Genomic DNA, 21,674 nt, shown 5'->3' with positions numbered 1-21,674 from the left:
AAAAATATCCTTAGAAAAACGTTGAATTTTCGTTTTTAAGTTAACTGGCGTAATTTTTCTTCCGATTCTTTCGAAATTAGTTGACAGTGAAAAGCATTAAACATTTGACGCATCAAAGTTTTCCAATTTCCAACGTTAGTTGTCAGGGTAAAAATAAACATGGGTGCTGTAAATGCCTTTTCTGTTTGTTAGTTCTACTTCGGCAAAATTGGACTGGCTATAATCACAATTTTCCGATTATTACCGGTAGGCTGTTTGTTTGCCACTGTGCTTCATGACATCATAACTTATCCATAAAAGGGTCAGCTAGCGATTGCTTAATAGTAGGCTGAACTGTCACGCGTGAGAAACGTCATAAGATCGTAATAACGTGATTTCCGAGGCTGTCGCTTTGTCCAATTTTGTCCACTGGGCTTCATGGAAGAGTGGATCTGCGTATAAAAGTGACAATAATGTTTAGATACGTACACAATTTTTGCTTGTTATTGGCTTAATCACCCATCACTTAGTCGAGTAACGATATGGTCAAAAGGATAGCAGAGATTGAGTTGCATGACAGCAAAACAAGGGTGTTTACAAATTTACAGCTAACTATTACGTCAAGGGACACCATGTGACTTTTAGTTTTTTACTGGTTTATAAATATGTTTACTCGGGTTCTAGCACAATTTTGAACCAAGCTTAAGATTGGGTTTAGATTTCTGTAAGAAGCTTTGAAGGGACATTACAGTATGATTAAGTTGTTAAATTGTTTACACTTGTTTTTGCTAAGTATAGTATCTATGCATGAAAGCATGCAAAAAAATTAAAAAGACAGTTCTAGATCTTAAAATCTCTTGAAAAGCATTGATGTTGCATTTGGAAATTCATGGCATAGATGCTAGAGACTATGTCTTCCTATTGTATGTGATCTATGTGTGTTTGTAGAGTGAGACTAGTTACTCCGAGTGTTGTAGCTACAAGAACAGTTTTTATTTATTTTAAAGGAAAATGGAATCTGCATGTAAAGTTTTTCTCTGGCGACTTTTACTTTAGAAGACAACTGAAATTACACGACAGAAGAAGCGATTCCAGATTGCAAATAAATATCATCAGTTTGTTAGGCCTATAGTTATACAGAGAACTTATCTCTCACGGTTTTATCAAAATTTGTCATTCTGATTTTATTCTTTGCAGATTACTAAACGAAGAATTAATTCCCTACGTTTTTTCTATTAGTTTTTATTTATTTATTTATTCTTTTATCATCATGAAATACTTATGCTGGTAAGTTGTTTCATCTTTTATCCTTCACAAGATAATCTAATTTCGTTTTAGCGAAATTTGCAGAATAAACAAGTTGATTAAAAATAAAATCTTCCACCTTGCCACCTTTTATTAGGGGACTAACTGAAGTGATTCTTTGACACCCCAATTTTTCATGTGGAGTTAAATTTCTAAAAGTTAAACAATTTTGAAATTTTGCGCATGTTTACTCGAGAAGAAACCAAATTTTAATTTTTTTAAAGCACCAAAATCTTCATTTTCATGCCAATTTGAAACTAATAGACAAAATATTTTCAACCTGAATGCCATTGTATATGTGCTATTGCATACGCGACTTCCACATGGCGTACATAGTAATAGCTTCAAATAGATACGACGAGCGATAAGGGCGTCGTAATGACGTCGTATAAACCTTTCTCATTGTCGAGTCATTATGAGAAAGCAAACTTGTAAAGGAAATTAATATTTTTCCTATCACATCACTAAACCAATGTAGCCCGTTATTGTCGATAACTTTAATTTGTACGACACAAAAATTACGTAATCTTTATATGAGTCTTAATTAGTTTATGTTCAGTTGGCCACCGATTGTAATTAACGCTACAGACTTTGATTGATTAAAAAACCTCCTTTTTTTAACATGGTTGTTTTCTCAATAAATGTTTAGTACGTGATGGTTTGCAATGACATTGAAAAGTATTTATAAATAACAGCCTTGTTATAAACTCTGTAAGTAAGTGTATAAAGTTGCCCACCTTACGTTACAATTACTGTACTGTAGAAGAAAAAAAATCGAAACTCATCACCAGCATAACTTTTGTGAGAGTATTGTTTGTTGAACCTTTTGCTTTTTGTTTTCAGGTTTGGTCAATCTTTGTTATGCTTGGTATATCTCTTTTCTACGCACGGTAAGCTGATTCACAATTTAAAAGAAGTGGAATCTTTTGAAAATATGTTCTTACAGTAATAGTTAACTTGAATTAACAAAATGTGTTGATTTGCGTTTAGGAAGACTATTTTTAAACATATTGCTGCTTTTTCTTTTTTTTTTCACTCTAGTTAGTACTAAAAAGAATTGATGTCAACCTATTCTTTGATTGGTAAACCAAAGTCGAATATGATTTTGATTCTCCAACGATCACTTTTCATTCTTCATACAGGCGTACACGCAAACACAACAACCGAAGATTGTCTATTTGATTTTATTGAAAGTGTAGAATAAGTTAGTCTAGTCTAGCCTCCTGTTTATTAAGCCCTTAGTGTTGGTTTTCCCGCTTTTCGTATTTCTCTAAGCTTAGCACCCTTTGAAAAAGAGCTTTCCATGCAAGCTCATTGATTTGCCTCAAGACATGAACTTTCAATTCTTGTTTTCTAGTTCACAGTCAAAGTCCTTGTGAAGATACACAACCTTGGTGTAATTCCCAGAAACACCTTTGTAATTTACCGTCTTCCCGAGATATAATGAACAAATTCTGCAAGAAGACTTGTGGTTTTTGTAACATTACGTCAGGTAAGTGCTGCGTGGCTCAGCTTTTTGTGTAACAATAACAAGAACTTTTTTTGAACTTGAGTTTTGCTTGAGGCTGTCTGTTAACTTACTAATGTGTACATCATGCTGCACAATGCACAAAGGGACATAAAAAACACTGGCAGGAGAACTCTTCTTGTCATCTTCTACCAAAGAGCTAAATATAACAACATGGCCTTTTCTTGTAGTTTATAATTAAATAAAAAATCTGTCTAGTAGGGTGAGTATAACTATAGGCTACTAACAGCTGAATTTGTTTTTATTAAATCACAGCCTTAACTACTCAATGTTAGCGTTAAACTTTAACTTTTAACTTTAATCATAGCCTAACCTGTAATTTTTATAGAAACTTTATTATTTACTTTTATAATCATCCCACTATTGAGAAAAACAGCTTGTCTATGTTGTGGTTGTTTTTAAATCTCATGCATGATATAACTCAACCATCACAGCAGTTCGTTTTCGGATTTAACTTTAACAAATGTTAAATCAATGTAAAACGACTGATTTGCTCGCTGGGCATTGTTACACTTTTGATTGTATTTTTATCAGGGAATTAAAGAGTACACAAGTCTACTTAATTACAAATAACCAATAAAACATTGATACAAAACGCGCTTGCTACAACATACAAACATTTTCCAACTATTTTTTCCAGTTTGTAAGGATGCTGGTTGCGAACAAGAATGCAACGAGATTGATGGCCGTCCAAGGTGCGGCTGCTTCACAGGACAAGTCCTCAACTCGGACGGGCGAACCTGTTCAGGTGAGCGACTTTGACAATGCGACACTATACTTTTGGAATTTTTCCTGAGATAAAAAACTCTGCTTGTCTCAATCAAAGTGTTATGCCCAGGCGGCATCCTATATTTTGTATTCGTACTCATAGCCTGCGGTGGGATGGCGCAGCGGATAAGGCGCTCGCTTTCCAATCATGCAATCCTGGTTCGACTCCCGGCTTAAGCTGGTTGTGGAAAAACACCACTCACCTCTACCCAGGGTGTAATAAACTGGGTGCGAGTAGTTGCTGAAGGAAAGGCGGCCGAGAGAAAGGAGCTGGCCACCCTACTCTCATTTGTGCCAAAGGCTTAAGTATACTCAGAACTTTATCTTCTCATCCCCGGATGCTTGGATCAAGTATGGGACTCACCTTTTCTTTTAATTGTAGCCTACGTTGCATTTTAAATTGTAAAAGTTTTACGAGCTGTTATAGTCGATCATTTGTTTTAAAGAAACTTTTTGGCCGAAGCATTGTTGTCTTTAAACTCGCTTCCAGATTGAACCCCAATCACGTATCTATGTAGATCTAGAAACTTCTATAAACTACAAATTTTGCGTTCTTGTATCGTTATAAGGGATGCAAAGTTTGGCCAGGAGAATTAGCTATTGTGAAGTAACACTAAGTAGATTCTAGAAATCTAGATGGTTCTGATCAAATCAGCCTGGGTATAAATGGTCGTGTAGTTTTGACCAAATTATGAAATTTGTCGTTGGAGAGTTGTATGAGCAAGACCTTTGGGAGAATAATTTGGGCCCGGTACCGGTAAGATCCCCGCATCCCAAATCAAGATATCTTAAAAAAAAACTATATCGCAAGAATACGCGTTTCTCCAGGTTTCTGGGCCTCTTGGAAAGTTTTTGGGCCCTAGAATCATTCCTGTCAGGTTACAAAAGTACATTTTGGACCCACCTGTCAACTCACTTTTGGACCCACCTGTCCCTGAGTCGTGGTAGTTGTAAAAGAATTGAACCAGAGTTGTGAATTGAACTTGTTGTAAAGTCGTAGAATAAGTTAGCTGTTGTTCAGAGATTGATGCGATTTGGTTGTTTATCTGTTGGAATGGCTAAACCATTCGTCAGTCCTTAAAAGATTTCGGTCAACAATTTCAAAAGTAGAGTTAGTCAAATTATTTAACTGCTGCTTGGCGTTTGATATTCCATTAATCTACAGTACGTCATCAATCTTTCCAAAGTCTCTTTACGTGTTGGTTGGAGCTAGAGAAAACGTGGTGACACTGTTCCAATGTTTTATCTGTAGAATAAGAAAAAAGCCTTTTTAGGGTCAAGTTTCGATTAAAAATGTTAAAGCAAATTGTGTGCGGTCGAAGCAAAATGTCGTTTTGAAGTATTTTCGTTTCGGCCAACCCAAATTAACTTTGAAACATTTTTTAAAAGAAAAATGCCCTTGCCCCTTAAAACCACTGACCGACTAAAACTTCATGCTAAATCACAGATAGTTTTTATTGTTATTATTATTACTTTTTTGGTATTGATTTTTTGCAGTAGCCTAGCCTACTCGTAGGATTTTTTTGTCTGTTCATTGCTGGTTTTGCAATTCGGAAACTTTCACGGACTCCCTGAGAAATCTTCGCGGAACCCTTGGGGGTCCCCGGACCCCCGGTTGAGAACTGCTGCTTTAGTCTTTTTTAAACGATATGTTAGATGTTGATTGCCATTTTGCAACTATTACAAAACATCTGGTGTTATCGCTTTGTCTTTTGTTTTCAACAAAAGTAATTGAGCATGTCTTCTCGTTCTAGTCACTATTTAATCTTGTTTCATTGCAGATATTAATGAATGTTTGTTCGAAAATTCCTGCCCCGACCCTCAGTTGCCAACGTGCCAAAACACTATAGGATCGTTTGTTTGCACCGTGTGCCCCCCTAACCATATCAATTACTATCAGTCAAACACTTGTTGCGAAAAATCAAGTGAGATTTGTTCTTAATTGTTAAATTTCACCTTTTTTTGTAACAAACAAGATGACGTGATGAATTAAGGTTAACTGTTTTAATCATTTACCTAAATTTGAAAACACAAAAACTCGTTAACCATAATGTTGTCACAACATCTATTCTTTAATACTAACCTGCAAATTCAAAAGCAGAATGACTTGTTTTGAGATTAGTTTTGTCCTAGTTCTGCTAGGTCGAAAACTGTTTGGTTCTTCTGAATTGAGATTTTGTAAGTGGCTGAAAAGTTTCATTCATGCTTTGTTGACTTAAGGGCTGTCATCCTGCGGTCAGAATTCTATAACTGGGGTTCCGTCTCAACCAGGCCCAAACAGTAAGCTGGGACAATGGCCGTGGACGGTAAGAAAATTTACGCTGCATAGGCCAAACAAGTTGCATTTTATAAGTTGATTTAATAATAGTTTTGTTTGATTATTTGAATCTAAACTATAGATCTTTTTGTTTATTGGGTTGTTACTTTCAAAAAGTGTTTTTATTTGAACATCAAACAGTTAAAGAAAATGGATCTTGCATTGCTTTACCTGTACTCTTATGCTCTTAACGTCAGTTTAAAGTGACAGAACTAAAATCGCCCATGTTTCATGAAAAGAATAATAATTTCTCTAAAAAAACATTCACTTGTAGTAATGCCCATTTAAAAAACTTGAAAACCTATTGAACAATAACTCGGATTCAGGAAGTTGGGTTAAGTCGATCGTCTGTTAAATTCTCGACATTTCATTTAACTCTTTCCTAACCAATTGTTTTTGTTCTGTGTAGCTTTACATGTCATTAGAAGTAACTGACTTAACTATTCTGCGACACAGTGAAAACAACTAATTTGAAAATATCTACACATTGTCAAACCTAACTTGAATCAATACAACATTTAGGTATTGGTTTTAGTTGGAGGAAGACCCTGCACTGGTGTTCTCATATCCAATCAATGGGTTGTAATTGCAGCACATTGCTACAGGTTTGAACTGATTTAATAATACTACTGTATATGATATATTTGAGAATACTATCATGCATAATCTCAACTATCTTGTGTGCTTGAAAAAACTGTTTTCACGTTGCTTTACATTTATTCAGTAGCTTACGCACTGGTTTAATTTACCAATATTTTACTTTGTTTTCTGTAAAATTGCAATGAAGAAAATGGCAAAAATAGTTCTTGTGAAGAAGTTTTCGAAATGCATTAATTTTAAACAAATTATATGTTGAAATAACCTATTTAATTGGTCTTCAAAAATATTTGTCTTAAATATATCTTTGTAGTTTACAATAGTTTGCCAAATCATGTGAAGAAAATAACCCTGACAATATTATGTAACTTATTAACATAAACATGTTTGTTTTCTGTTCAAGAGGTGAAAACACAGCCACTGTTGCCAGACTTGGAATCAGAAGCACAAACCAAAATGACTCCAATCGATTTTCAACTCAAGTGAACGTTGATCGGGTGAGAACTGAAAGACTACATATTTTGCAATCTTTTTCTGCAACCACAGCGTTTTGTAATCACAATGTGGTAGTTTAAAATAATTGTGTAAAAATTCTGTGATTTTGGTATCAAAAAATGAGCTTTCAACTGGACGCTTTCAAAACTTTTATTTCAAATTGTTCGATTTAACTTTTTATCTTTTTCTTTTTGTCAGTTGAAATTTTGTTTTCTTTAAAACAGTTGGTAAAAATTGGATGTACTTTCTAACTATCTCTATATCTTTCTTGGTGTTCCAGGTTGTCGTTCATAGGAGTTACGATTTTCCAAATAACAACATAGCTCTTGTCCACCTTGAACGTAGCGTACGGACTTCTTGGGCTGTAAGAAGTATTTGTCTTCCAAATGGAGAGGTTCCCCAAGAGTCCGCAAGATGCTGGATGTCTGGATTTGAAGCTCTTTGTAAGTTTTAAAAAAACTTTTTCTCAAAAAACTTCTTATTGTCCTACTCACTAAATCTTGTGGCTAACACTCTGACTGACTTGGTAAAATAGAACATCGATCAGTTGATGCATTGATATTTCTCTTAGTTTATAATCGTGGCGTCGACAGCATCTTGGTTGATTCCGGAATGAATGTCATCTCAACATCGGCTTGTTCTAAGCGATTGGAAAGCCTTGGACCCAGAAGCAACTTTGGCCACATTCTTTGCGCTCAATTTGAAGAGAAACGACTTCCTTCTTGCACAGGTCAGCATTTTTAAGTTATTCTTTTTCTGCGTAGTTTTGTTTTTGGTGATTTCTATGTGATTTTATAATAAAAATATTTAGGTAAATTTTAAAACGCTGACTCTTTGAAGTACTGACGCTTAATCACGCAGTGTCTTACTGGCCGTTAAAGACTATTTTTAGTTCTTCAAGTAATAGAACAGCTCTACCTCAAAATTCATCATAATTATGCATGCAATGTGCACGAAACATTGTCAGACGGATGTTGGAAATATATCAACATAGTCGGGATAATTGACGGCTCTGGTAATTAAATGTCACCAAACCAAGTTGAATACGTTTTTCAGTTTTTTATTGAATAATGATCGTGTGTGTAATTATCGCCAAATTAATGGTGATAATTTATTTTTTTAAGTTTAGCGCATAAAATATGATATTTGTGCAATATCATGAGGTGATGCACAGTTGATATCAAATTAATAAAAAAATAACAAAGATACAATGAAATCAAGTTATGAAACTAACTAATTAGCCGTAATCTTTGAGCAAGTTCAATTATAACATAAAACCAAACTAAAATGCGGCTACTTTCAGGGGAGACAGGAGGACCACTTATCTGTCAGAGATGCAACAAGTGCGATTTTTACGTCGCAGGAATTATGACATACGGGGATCAATGTCCTCAGAAAGATGTTGATTCTTTTGCTGCATTCTCATCCATTGCAAGCTATGAAGACTGGATTTCAGAAGTTACGAGTCTACCTGTTAATCGAAATGGAGTTTGTGCTTCAAGAAGACCTTGTAAGTCTTCTGATCAAGATGTTTAAAATTTAAAGGTTTTAAACAAGATCTTTTAGAAAAATTATCATTTTACAATAATAAAATGTTTATTAAAGCAAAGCAGGTTTTAGACTACATTCTTGGTTTGAAAGTGGTTATGACTTCATGCGTACTATCTGAATGCATTAGAATTTTAAAATAAATCACTGAAATCATTTTAAAACCACAATTCGTGCGAAAAAGGTTGTATATTTAAGAAGTTTTTGCACATCAACATCACAATCTCAGTAGAGCATTCACAATTTATTATCACTAAAACAGTGATAATAAATCACTACCTAATGACTGTATAAAAGCAATAAAGTTTTTATTTGTATTTCTTCTTTAGTTTGGCAGCAATGGGGAAGATATTCTACCTGCACTCGAACTTGTGGAGGAGGAAGACAAACTAGATCGCGCGCATGCGTCAATGGAGAACCTGGCAGCCCTGGATGCGAAGGTGAAGCAACCGAAACAACCGACTGCAACGAACAACCGTGTCCAGGTACAAGTCCAGCTTACTATCTAAAGTTATATAAGAACGTTTACTGCATTTTGAAACTTTGAGAATTTGAACATGGTTTATAGACTGTGCTCCATTAAATAGTTTTTGTTGCAAATCGTTACTTGTTCTTGGAATGATCGATGCTTGTATATTCAGCACAACTTTTTATGTTTGTATTGCCTGTGACAATTTTCGATAAAACTATAACACATAGTCAAGCTTTAAGCATAGTTTCGTTTGTTTGTAATTAACTGCAACTTCTCACAGTGATTTCATCATAATATCATATGTATCTGCATCGTTTGCTTATCTTTCAAATTCACTGCAATTTTGTGATTTAACATCTTTCAATCGTTTAGCTTGGAGCCGGTTTGGCAGTTGGTCCGATTGTTCTGTTACATGCGGAGTGGGAGTAATTACTCGGACAAGAGTATGTCTTCATGGACCCATCGGAGAAAATGGATGCAACGATGGAACAACGGAACAAACCCAGGTGAAGGAGAATAAACCACAATAGTTTACCTTATCCCAGTCACATTTTCACCTTTCTTGACGTTCATTTGAATTTCATACTAAAAGTGGCACTTTTAGATTTAAAGTAGCTAAAAACTTAAAATGCAAGTGAATTATAAATGTTTTTAGAAAAGTAAAAGCCATACGTTTTGCACAAACAACTTCACAATAGACTGATAAACAACGAGTGCTTATAAATTACCGCCTTGTTGATAGTTGTATGCATAATATTACATACAAATTATGATAAATTTTTTGCAAATTATTCTTCAGTTAAATTATTTTTCTTTTTTCCTTTATTCAACTATTTATGTATAACTTACTGAATATGGCCGAAGGAAAGGAACTGACCACCCTACTATTGTTAGTGCCGAAGACTAAGTATAATGAAAACCTTATCTTCTCGTTCCCCAATGCTCAATAACTGAGTATAAAACCTTTAACTTTACTGAATATGATTGCGTACTTATGCATTTGGTTGATTTACAGTAAGCTTGCAGTTTTAAACATGCTTTCAATACATGCAGGAGTGCATAGAGAAGGCATGTCCTTTCTGGGAAACTTGGTCTTCATGGACTAGCTGCGATCACAGCTGCGGACCAGATGGAGCCCAATTGGCACAAAGACGATGCGTTGGAGGAGAAGCAGGAGAAGGAGGCTGCATTGGTGACGTACACAGACAAAGAGCTTGCAACAGAAGTGAGCTTCAATATTTTATAACAACTTCTTGAAAACATGAAAAATACTTAGGCCTACTTCTCAATTCAACATAATTTTTCAGCAATACTTGATGTTATGAAGCTATAGAACAGGCTGATAAATCAATTTAACCTCTTCATAATTTACTTCAGGATGCCACAACCATCTCTTTTTTAAATCGAACTTTGGTTACGCTACATTACAAATTTGCAATAATTTCATATCTCTAATTAACGTCTCTCATCGCATTAAAAACCTTTACCTTCCTTGACATTAATATTTCCACGTATTGACAGATCAATGTCCAACGTGGAGCGACTGGTCCCCGTTCAGCGCCTGTTCAGAGACGTGTGGCCGGAATTCAGTGAGAACTTCAGGCAGAGTGTGTCTTCATGGAAGTGACTGCCAAGGTCCGGACACGCGAACAGAAAATTGTGATGTACCGTTTTGCTCAAGTAAGTTGAAAGACATAATCAGATCTATTCCAATGCAATCACAAATGTCTATGTAAAACGCAGTGATGTAATTTCAGATTAAATATATTTTCCAATATGACTCCTATAGCTAGCCTACTGACAAAATTTTAAGCCCACAAGCTTGTCAAAAAATTCACATCAATTTATTCTTAAAGGGATACTAAAGGAAAAACCTGACTTGGCGATTTTCCACGTTCTTTGTGTTTAACATGCTACCATAAAACGATTTTCAATAAAATTTTGCCCCATTGCGGTCTGATCAGCATTCCGCGCGTACTTTTGTCAGAGCTTTCAAAACCAGAATGGGCCTGAGCAGCGAAGCGTGCGACTGTACAGTCTACGTCACTATAGACTAGCAATCAGCTGATCACGCAACAATTGTTACTGCGGGCGATTTAACTGTAGGCTATGTATGTATGTACATCAAAACATCAGATTTCAACGTCAAAACATCAGACAGTTTGATCAAAACCTCAGATCTGATGTTAAAACATCAGATGTTGTAACGTGGCCTTTGTTATTGCTGTCTTTTGTGACGTATTCTCGAGCTGTGTTTGCACTTTTTGGTCATTTTGAAAAAAAATGAAAATAAATGAAATATTGGACTTTGGGCCTTGCCAGCGCCATTGAAAACAAATTTTTTTCGGTAATTTTTTTTTGAAATGTATTCTTGAATGTTCAGTTTACGCATTTTAATGCTTCATTCCCGTTTGAAAATTTCATTTAGTATGCCTTTAACATGAAAACCTTAAAATGGTTTGTACTAGCAACTAGTCAGCAGGCTAGACGCGAAGGTTCCAGGTTTGAAAGAACTAAACTACTTCAAGAAGTCAGATGTGTATGTATTCAAGTAGAAGTAAAAGAACGCCATGGTGAGGTCAAAGTGATTGTGCTAAGTAGATTTGCATAATAAAAGCATCAATGACATTAAGTTTTCCTTGTAACCAAGCACAATATTCAATTTTATGGACAGCCTTCCTAAAACTAGTTGAGTTTTCATTGTTGAAGCTTTTTAACGCAGTCTTGAACAAATACTCTTTTTTACTCTTATGTTGCAACTAGTGTTTTTTTTAAGGTGTTTTGGGGGACCGAAACGGTCCCCCAAATTTCTCCAGCAGTTTCCCAAAATTTGGACTTGCAACTACAATAGCCTAATAAATAATTCGTTTAAGCAAATATGGCTATTTTTTGGTATTTAAATGAAACACTTGCGGTCTCAACTACTTAGCGGTCACCCAAACCAAACCTTAAAAAAAAACCTGGTTGCAACTACAGTGAACTAGGTTACTAATTTTTTGTTCAGCATATTTTTAATCAAAGGAGATATTACATGACACACGGATTCTCGATAATTATGGAAATTCCCAGCCGCAAAAAAATTCCCGCACGCAACAAAGATTTAATTACTCACCAACACAAGCTCGCTTTAACTCACGTAAAGCGAAACAAGATTTTAACGCATACAGACGTAAAAGTAATGCAAGAAAAAAGTTTGAGATTTTCAGCTTCACATGTTATAAAGCGTGTTGGTACAAACGTTATTTGTAAAGACTATAGTTTTCTCTTATAAAATTTACCAGTTTAGGTGTAGAATTGTTTTCACAGCCTCGAGCAACTACGTGATTTCACGCCTTCGGGGTACATCGCTACGTCATAAATTAATTTAAGAACTACAAAAACATTTTTCGATTTTTTTTTAAATTTTTTGTTGTGTATAATATGACTTAGATCACGCCCGCGACAAGTTCAACTCAGATAACATTTTTAAAGATCTTTGCAACTTACCGTCTTCTAAGAGATTATAACTTCCTTTATAATAGTCTACAACTACATAACCAAACCTTCTTCTATAGCTACTGCCATATTCTATAACTTTCCACTTCTAGGAGATTGAAAGCATAAAATTTGTATAGGCTATTAAACTGTTATTAAACAAAGGGGTTTCTTATTGTGCGCTTGAGGTGGCAACCAATGGTCACGCTATTCCATCCAGGCGCTGTAGCTATTGGACTGTTTTGCTATCAAGCGCTGTTAACCTATCTTTACTTATCGTTGTCGATATCATTAGATATGGCACTGACTAAAGAAAAAAATTACTGCTAAAATTAAGCATGACAGAAAATTAGTAATAAAACAATAAAGGCATATATATGCCTTTTTAATTTTTGGGATATTTAACTCACTAAATGACACATATTTATGCATTTGAGCTTTACCTGGAGCATTGACTATTTTCCACAACTGATGCATGTACATTGCATTGAAATCTTTTGTATAACTTATTAACTATACTGTGCCCAACGCTTTGTTCAAACTTTCAGCACTTCCCACCTACTCTTCGTGGAGCGAATGTTCGGCCACATGCGGCGTTGGTGAGCAGACAAGACATTGCTTATCCAATTGCGATGAAGTTGTACTAAGTAAGTTGTTTCTAACAACAAAGTATGTAAAGTGTGAACATAAAAAACTAGTCAGTTTTGTTTAAAAAGTAATCAAAAGCTGAAAAACATGCATTTATCTTTTAAAAGAGTCTTGATGATCATGAAATTAATGCGGTAAGTTTTTGTCTTGTGTTATCGATTGCAATCATTTAACGTTTGATTTTTTTCTATTTTTCAGTGCAGCCATGCATGTTGGAGGAATGCGATGACACCACAGAACCTTTCACAGGAAGGTGGAGCGAATGGGTCGTTTTCCAGCCTTGTGATGTCACGTGCGGCAAAGGCGAGATGCTTCGAAAAAGGTGAAATGTAATAATTGACTGCTGTATTTCAAAAACTTGTTTATCAAACCAACAACAATAAGCTTAAAACTAAAATCAATGTTCTGCCAGTCTTTTTTTCCCTTTAACCTTATTTTATGAATGAAACAGAGATGTTCCAAATATGTACGTCGAATATAAACATTTGTAAGCCTACAACTTTTGCTACATTTCAGCTGCAATAGCTTTTAGGTGCAATCCCATACAATTTTTTTTTATTCATGATTTTGTGATATTCGCTTGCAGAGAGTGCCTTGGAGAAGGACAATGTGAAGGAAGTGATATGGAGATCGTGGCTTGCCAGTTAGACGACTGTCCACGTAAGTAGATTTTCAAACTGTTGTAGACACATTACTGCTGTGTTTCCAGCTTGTTATGCAGTAGAACTCACCTATATTGACACCCGAAGGAATCTTGAAAAATGTTACACTATGGCGAAATGACACTGTATCCAAATGCTACTATACTAAACATAGGCTAAATATTGGTGAAGGAAACAGATCAATGTTGCGTAGGCTACCAGTGAGCAAAATCAACCCGTTTCAAATAGATTCAACGTTCGCAACATTTCAATTCATATAAAAAGGACTTTGTTTTTGTCTTTTGTTACCAAAAAAGTTATTTCAAATTTTGACGAAACAGTATACTATATAGACCAACTTGAAATTATAGTTGTAGCCTACATGAATTTTGACGCTTTATTTGGAATTCCAGCTCATCCCGACTGCGCCACGGCGGAAGACCAATACGAATATTGTGACGTGATCAAGAACTTATGCAGAGTATCTAAAGTTATTCGGCAGCGTTGCGCCAGAACCTGTCTCGACTGTTAAAGTATGAAAGACTTTCCTTTTCAAGGAATGCGTTGTATTCACATCAACTGCTCAAGTTTCTAGCAGTATTTGTCGTCAGGATGACATGGCAAGAAAACAAAACAATGAACTTCTTCTTCTAAGTACTTTGCAAGTTAAGACTTTGAGAAGTACTAAACATGTGATAAAGTTTGAAATCATCTTGATTTTTTTCAGGATTCTTAAAATAATTTGATTAAAAAAAAAAAATAGGTTAATATCTACTTATCATAACGGTGTCTTCAGCATAACGTCGTAAACAATCAGCTCGTGGTCTATTAATTTAGTATAGCCTATGCCAAGCTGTGTCGTGTTTTATATTCTTTCAACATGACTGCTGAAGAAATTTTTTCAACATTTAGTCAGCTATACCAAATTACTGTAGCCTGCTGTACGCCCCTCACAAACTTGTGAGGGGCATAAACGTCGCAATCATAGGCATCATGGTAACGAAAAACAAACCTATAAAGTCAAGTGCCTGTACCACTATACAGTATACATGGACATGCGACAGCAGCTCTGTCATGATTATTAGAGTTTTCTGTGTGTGAAATCAGGGGCGCCGGAAGCGGGAGGGCTGGGGGGGGGCGGATGCCCCCCTGCCCTCAATTTTTCTGTGGATGGGGGGCAGAGGAGGCAATGGTGTCCTTTTAAGGTCATGTAAGCTACTGCATATTTTGCAATATAACAATTTCTGCTACCGGTATTCGCTTTTAGCCTAATTACAATCTCTCATTTTTGCCTTAAAAGAACTTTTACAACACAAAATTCTGTATCACAGTAGGTTACATCAACATAGTTTGATGCTCTTCCGTGCCATTGTTCTTTGTATACTGGACAGTGCGGACACTTATTGTATCATTACTCTATAATGAGCTGATAGATGAGCATTATAGCTATATCTTATCTTAAAACTTAAAAAAAGGGCCTTTCAGCAATAAAAGTGCCCTTTTTTCATTATCCTGCCCCCCCCCCAGTCAAAAGTCGTTCCGGCGCCCCTGTGTGAAATGTGAAATATCGCGGTTGTCATCAGAAGGGGTGGTCTTGTTTTTGACTTGAAAATGCAAGTCCATAAAAATATGACACGACGCTGTCTGCAACTGATTATTACCTGCCTATATATGATTAACTTGTGCCGAACTTTTTATACACGTAGGCTTAGTTGTTGTTTATCACTTTACGTAACGATAGACTTTGGTTACAACGTCATAATTAGTATTTACAATTTTTAAAAGGTTGTTTCCATGCACTAGTCTTGATTTCATTTTGCCTGCAAGCTAAATATTTGCAGAAATAATAAACAAAATTATGCTTTCTTTACATGTTGTTATCAACAGCTGTGTGCACAATTCTATTGACCCTGTTTGCATTTTGCAATGCTGAGTTTTGTCATCACGGTGCTATATATCAAAAGATGATATATGCAACCAGTTTAATTTTGGTAGAATTATAAAGGAAGACATTTTTCAGCCAGACTTTTTACTTGGGTATAAAACGTAAACAGGCTACATATGCAAAATTGTACATGTTACACTTTTAACTCAGTCCTGCCAAAGTGGGACAAAAAGAGCGTATATGATTTTGCTGGCAACACTGCATCTAAAAGTTTAGTCCAAAGTTTAACAAAAAATGTTATCACTAATACTCACATAAGAATTGTGTGCTGTAGGCTATGTAACTCATTAACCGAAGCATTTTTTGTTGTTTTGGTATAGGCTTTGGATAAGCAAGATAATAATTTTTTCTTATATCGGTGCGATTGGATTTCGTGCAACTCGACGAATTTCTTGCATTGTAGAGCAGTATTAACAACGCCAAAGTGTTTTATATGTATGATTATTTTGTGACATGTTTGTATATCTTAAAAAAAGTTACATTACTGCAAGAAAAAAACGCGATGCTTTGTTCATCTACTTCTAACCACACCATAAATTGTGAAGAAGGAATCTTTCTGGTTGCCAGCACAAGGTCGAGTACTTATAGTTCCATACAGTATTAGGCAATATTTTCTCAAAAAAACATGCTGAGCGGTGAGCGCCATCACTTTTAAACGCTTCTACGTTTGGTCAGCATTATAGTTAGCAGTAGCCTACAGCTATTTTATTTATAAATTAAAATAGCCTACTGTACATATGAAAACAGCCATTCTTATCGCTTCATATGGACCGCAAGGATTGTAATAAACGGTAAGAATTAACCAGCTATTTTCATTTAGTTTTGCAGATTTATATTGCGTTCTATTTTTGAAATGTTTGTCTTTAATGATTTTGTTGTGTAACCATGGCGTTTTTGGTTTCAAATTTGTGATTCTACAATAATGGCGTATTCAAATATTGATCGTGTAATGAAACCAACTGTTGTAAACATGTGCACATTATGATTTTGTGATGCAAATATGTTTGAGTTAAGAAACCCTGATTCACTTAAAAACGATCCAATATTCAGACTGGCAGATATTTTTACGCTAATAATTAGACTTAGGCTCAAAGAAACGCAAAAGGATGAGAATGTCGGACTTTATCGTGAAATCAATGAAAATAAAAAATGCTAGCCGAAACACAGGAAACTAACTGCAAGACCAATTGTTTGCTAAATATTTGTGCTGGCGGCTTAAATAGTGTAGAAAGCAAAGTAAAATATAGGTATAATAGGCATGATAGAATGTTAAAGTCACTCTGAGATAAAATCTTATTGCCATATCAAGGAGAGGTGTGAAAAAATTAACCGATAAACTGTAGTTAGTCAACAAAGCTTCCTCGTTGCAGGCATAAAACTTTGAAAAGGTTATTCTTACACTTAGCCTACAGAAATAAGTTTTAACTTATAATATTTAAAAAAGTGATTTACCTAGGTAGCCTATCAAACTTTTAATTTTGTAACAAAAATACGTAGGTTACGTTTGTGTTATGCCGTGCGTAGCTATACTGCAGATGTTGAGTTAAGCAAGATAGAGTTCTCGATTTCCTGAAAAGCCGTTTTACCGTGTAAGGCAAAGAATTTCTACATTGTGACCTAAACTTTTTTTTTTGCTTTTTGGATTGTTGCGTTAACAGTGACACAGCGAAAAAAAGCAGAGATACCATTTGGCTAGCCAATTTATAAGCTAAAACAAACGTGTCGGTAGCAGAAAATGTAAACCTATCATCATCATCATTATTGTGACATATATCACTCCCCTAATATCACGATAGAAAAGCATTATTTCGATTTTTTTCTAGGGAACTATTCCCCCTTATAGTAAGGATTAATTGTTAATTAATTTGGTAATTAATTGTTATTTATAAGTTTTAAATATTTGCTTGCATTGACGTTAATAAATAAATTATTAAAAGTAGGTACCAATAAACATATCACGTTTGAATTTCATTTAAGTTTCTCATTTCATGATCAATAGACAATTGGTTTTAGGGCATTGATCCGTCGTTGTGCTCAGTGGCTTCTTATATCGTGACGGCTGTGGGCGCTAGGTGACCTTAGCGTGAGGTGACCTGAGCGTGAGGTGACTTGGGCGCTAGGTGACCTAGCGTGACCTTACCCTTGTATTGTAAAGTTAGTTAATCTATTTCTATCGATAGCGGCATTTATAAAAATAAGACTTCATCAGTTGGAAATATATTAATGCCTATAACTTGTTTGCATTTTTGGAAGCTTGATCGGCAAGGACATTAAAGTGGTTAATCTGAAAATTGTAAACATAAGAGAGGATAAAAGAAAATTGGTAAAAGAGGGGATAAGGAAAAATAGCAATACAAACTTCTTGTTGGTTGATTCCAAAATTGAAATATTTCTGCTTGAAATAGGAATGTATTACGACCAATGCTTAAAAATTTTAATAATTGTTTGTTTATTTTAGGAGTGTATTAAATTTACATTGAAACTTTAAGTGTTTCCTGTTATGCTGTTAGACTACTTTGCTTTATTAATTTCTTGAAATTGTGACAGTGTGTGCTGCTTTAAAACTTTAATTCACGACCTCAATCGACGCTGCATTCATACACAAAGACACACAACTTTATGTGGCATCTCACTTCTGACACAAAAATATTATCATCATCATCCATTTGTATAATTTTTAATAGGTGAGATCTCGCCAGTGCCCCGTTTCTGCAAGTGCCATCGCTTCCCAGCTGGTGTAGAACAGAGTCTACAAGACTATTGACCGCAAGGCATCCCGCCTTGTTGCTAAGGAAGTGTCTGTCTGGTGGCAAGTGGAAACACCACAAAATGGAACAATCTCTGAAGATTTCACCCCAGAAGAATATTCACCAACCGCCCTTCGCCTAAAACTAAACAAGTCACGAGGGAAGGATAAGATCTGCCCTGAGCTTGTGCTCCATGCTACCCCTGCTTCAAGTCCTTGTTACGTAGATTTTTTCTTCTTACTCGCACTACCTCACAATCCCAAAAATCTGGAGAAGAGCTTAAGTGGTTGCAATCCTTAAGCTTCACAAGCTGCCAGAGGACCCACAGAGTTATCGTCCGATATCTCTCCTCTGTGTTCCATACAAAATCCTCGAAAAGCTGATCTATGCTGCGTCAACCTAATTATCGACCTCCCCCCCAAAGGAGCAAGCTGGGTTTCGATGCATAAAATCCACTGTGGGACCGGTCACTTTGCCGCATGGCACCGCAGCTTTACTTGCAAGCTACTCCGCCTGCTTCTAAACTAACATAATGGTCCATATGATCATGGAACTTTTCAGGAATCGAAACTTCACCTTCACCACCGGCAACTCACGGCGAAGCACAGACTGAGAAGCCTGAAAAATGGTGTCCCACAGGGATCCGTCCTGGCTTCACTTCTCTTTAACATCTACACCCACGACCTGTCAAGCACGGTCTCCGCAAAATACGCATTTGCTGATGACCTGGAACTTTTCGACTCTGCAAAATAGTAGGAAAATCTAGAAGACACTCTTAGCCAGAACACAAAAACCCTCTCAGCTTATCCCCAAAAATGGCAACTAAAACTTAGTGAAACAAAAACTGTGACAGCAGCTTTCCATCTAAACAATCGGGAAGCTAATGGTGAGCTGAATGTCCAGTACAACTTAAAATCCTTGTCTTTCTGCACCGAACCATACCATACCTAGGGGTGACATTAGAGTTAGACAGATCGCTCAGATACCGCCACCATTTGGTGTCACTGCGCAAGAAACTGTCATCGCGCGCTGCGCTACACAAGCGCAGCTCCAGTCGGGCCCTCTCAGGCCCGGGACGCAGCCCAGTCCAGCAGCCCTCACGACACTGCCATCAACAGCGCTCTATGCATAGTGACCGAATGTCTGCGTCTCACACCGTTAGACAATCTTCTCATTCTTGCTGGCATCCAACCTGCTGAGCTTTGTCGCGAAGAAGCTACTCTATCTCTCGGTCGACGGGCGTTGGAGCCCAACCATTTTCTCCACTTCAAGGCCTCTTCTCCTTCAAAATGAAATCAAGACAACTATCCATGCTATCCGCTTAACTCTTTATCAACGAAGCTGAGGAACAAGACATCTCTGCGGCTAATTGAGCGGACAATAAAAGGAACTTTCAAAGGAAGTCAAGCACTACCAGCCATACGTTCATTCCCAACGCCGACACCCGTCCCATCGGCCTAACACTTACAGAGACAGGTGTAAGTATGCCTCAACCGTCTCCGTACGGCGTCGGGCTTTTCTGCTGAGCCATGCACTAATGACGAATGGTTTCTTTTTCTCTTGTGAATGTGGTGCTGAGGAACAGACCTCAGACCACATCATCAACGATTGTAGCATCTTCAAGCCACCAAATGGAGTGGAAGGTCTGCGTATCTTGGATGATGAAACCAAAGACTGGCTGCTCTTTGGTATTCTTCCAGCATAGCCTGCGAATAAAGTGAATGTGGGGTAGTACAAGGATAGATTTTCGGCCCCAGAGGCTCACACGACATCGACGGTGAAACCTGGCGTTTGTCCCCGCGCCAGCAGGGGTCCGCCAGGTTTTGCAACCTCTTTGCCATGCTTCTCAGTTGTTGAGATTGTCTATCAAAAATCCTTATATTGATGTCTTCTCTACCAAATCTAGCCATCTCTCCTTTGGTATTCCAATTTTCTTTCTCTGGACAGATGTCTTTTTTGACACTACTAGAGCTTTGTGGTTTGTTTTGCATGGCCAACTTAATGTAAACGATGGTTTCTGAGAAACTCACTCATATTTTCTAGTTGGGTCACCTTTCAGATAATCATTTTTGAGTTTATCCTTCAAAGCGTATCCGTACATGATTCGGAGCGTCTTCAATCATACCTTCAATCTACAAGGGCATCCTTCTATTCCTTGGTGCATTGTACTTTTTCCAAATGCTTTCTAAACAATACTTTTCATTTTTTAGGAAAGCAACCTTGAACACAAAATCTATCAATTTCTTGAATTGTTTTTCATCCAATTTTATGATGATGATATTTAATCATGATGATGATATTTAATGATGAAACTGAATCGGGTACTCTTTGATTTGTACACAGAACATCGATTTCGTATCAGAACTTTTTCATCACTTTTACTTTATCTTCATTCAGAGTGGCTGTCTTTTAACGTCTTTGGCTTAACTTCTCTTGACAACGTTTGCATTTGAAGTCTTTTATCGAACCAGGTTTTGGAAAATTTATGTTCATCTTTTTAATAATTCATTCATTGCAGTAAATACAACGAATAGAGTTGCTTCAACTCTTTTCCCACATACTGGGCTAGGACCAATCTTTGCTGGATTTCTACGTTTCGTTACCAATATGGTCCGTCACCTTCTGAATTAAAAAATCTTGGTTTGACAGTTCATGACAACTAAACGAATGACATAAAGGTGAAAAAGAGATGCCAGGCAGGATGGGTAGCGTAGAAGAAAACCACAGGAGGCATGTGTGACAGAAACATGCCAGAAAAGTTGAGGAGGAAACTTTATGAAACGATGAAGACCAGAAATGTTGTATGGGATGCAGGCGGTAGCCTTGACAAAAATTCAGGAAGAGAAAATGCAAGTGGCAGAAATGAAAATGTTGCGATGGTCTCTAGGGTTGACAAAGAAGGACAGATTAGAAAATGAAATCATCAGAGAACGAATGCAAGTTGGAGAGCTGGAAGACAAGCTGAGAGAGACACGCCTTAAATGGTTGGGCCACGTCGTATAGAGAGACGAAGGTTATGTCGGAAGAAGAATAAGACAATTAAAAATTGGTAAAAGAAAGCGAAGAAGGTCAAAAAGATGATGGAGAGATTGTGTGACAGAAGATATGGAAATAATGAGGGTAAAAGAGGAAGATGCTGCTGACAGAGTAATGGAAGACTGAAGAGCTGTAATCTCCACCGGCGACCTCACTTGCAGTGGGAATAAATCC

General features: G+C 36.5%; 1 protein-coding gene across 1 annotated transcript; it reads left to right on the top strand.

Annotated features, from left to right (window-relative positions):
• The first annotated feature begins 1,182 nt into the window (after nucleotides 1–1,182).
• Nucleotides 1,183–16,699, top strand: LOC145772709 (uncharacterized). Its single transcript, XM_082584582.1, has 19 exons — nucleotides 1,183–1,266; nucleotides 2,128–2,174; nucleotides 2,642–2,776; nucleotides 3,453–3,560; nucleotides 5,362–5,505; nucleotides 5,801–5,886; nucleotides 6,420–6,502; nucleotides 6,898–6,991; nucleotides 7,270–7,432; nucleotides 7,561–7,719; nucleotides 8,293–8,499; nucleotides 8,867–9,022; nucleotides 9,382–9,515; nucleotides 10,063–10,234; nucleotides 10,531–10,689; nucleotides 13,032–13,130; nucleotides 13,330–13,453; nucleotides 13,718–13,791; nucleotides 14,186–16,699. Exons 1-19 carry the CDS (start codon nucleotides 1,250–1,252, stop codon nucleotides 14,302–14,304), a joined length of 2,280 nt encoding a protein of 759 aa, XP_082440708.1. The 5' UTR covers nucleotides 1,183–1,249; the 3' UTR covers nucleotides 14,305–16,699.
• The last annotated feature ends 4,975 nt before the right edge of the window (nucleotides 16,700–21,674 follow it).

The sequence above is a fragment of the Aplidium turbinatum genome, chromosome 6, assembly GCF_918807975.1.
Source record: "Aplidium turbinatum chromosome 6, kaAplTurb1.1, whole genome shotgun sequence".
Classification (NCBI taxonomy): Eukaryota; Metazoa; Chordata; class Ascidiacea; order Aplousobranchia; family Polyclinidae; genus Aplidium; species Aplidium turbinatum.
The sequence above is the reverse complement of the archived record's forward strand: the minus strand, read 5'-3'. Positions and strand labels throughout refer to the sequence as shown.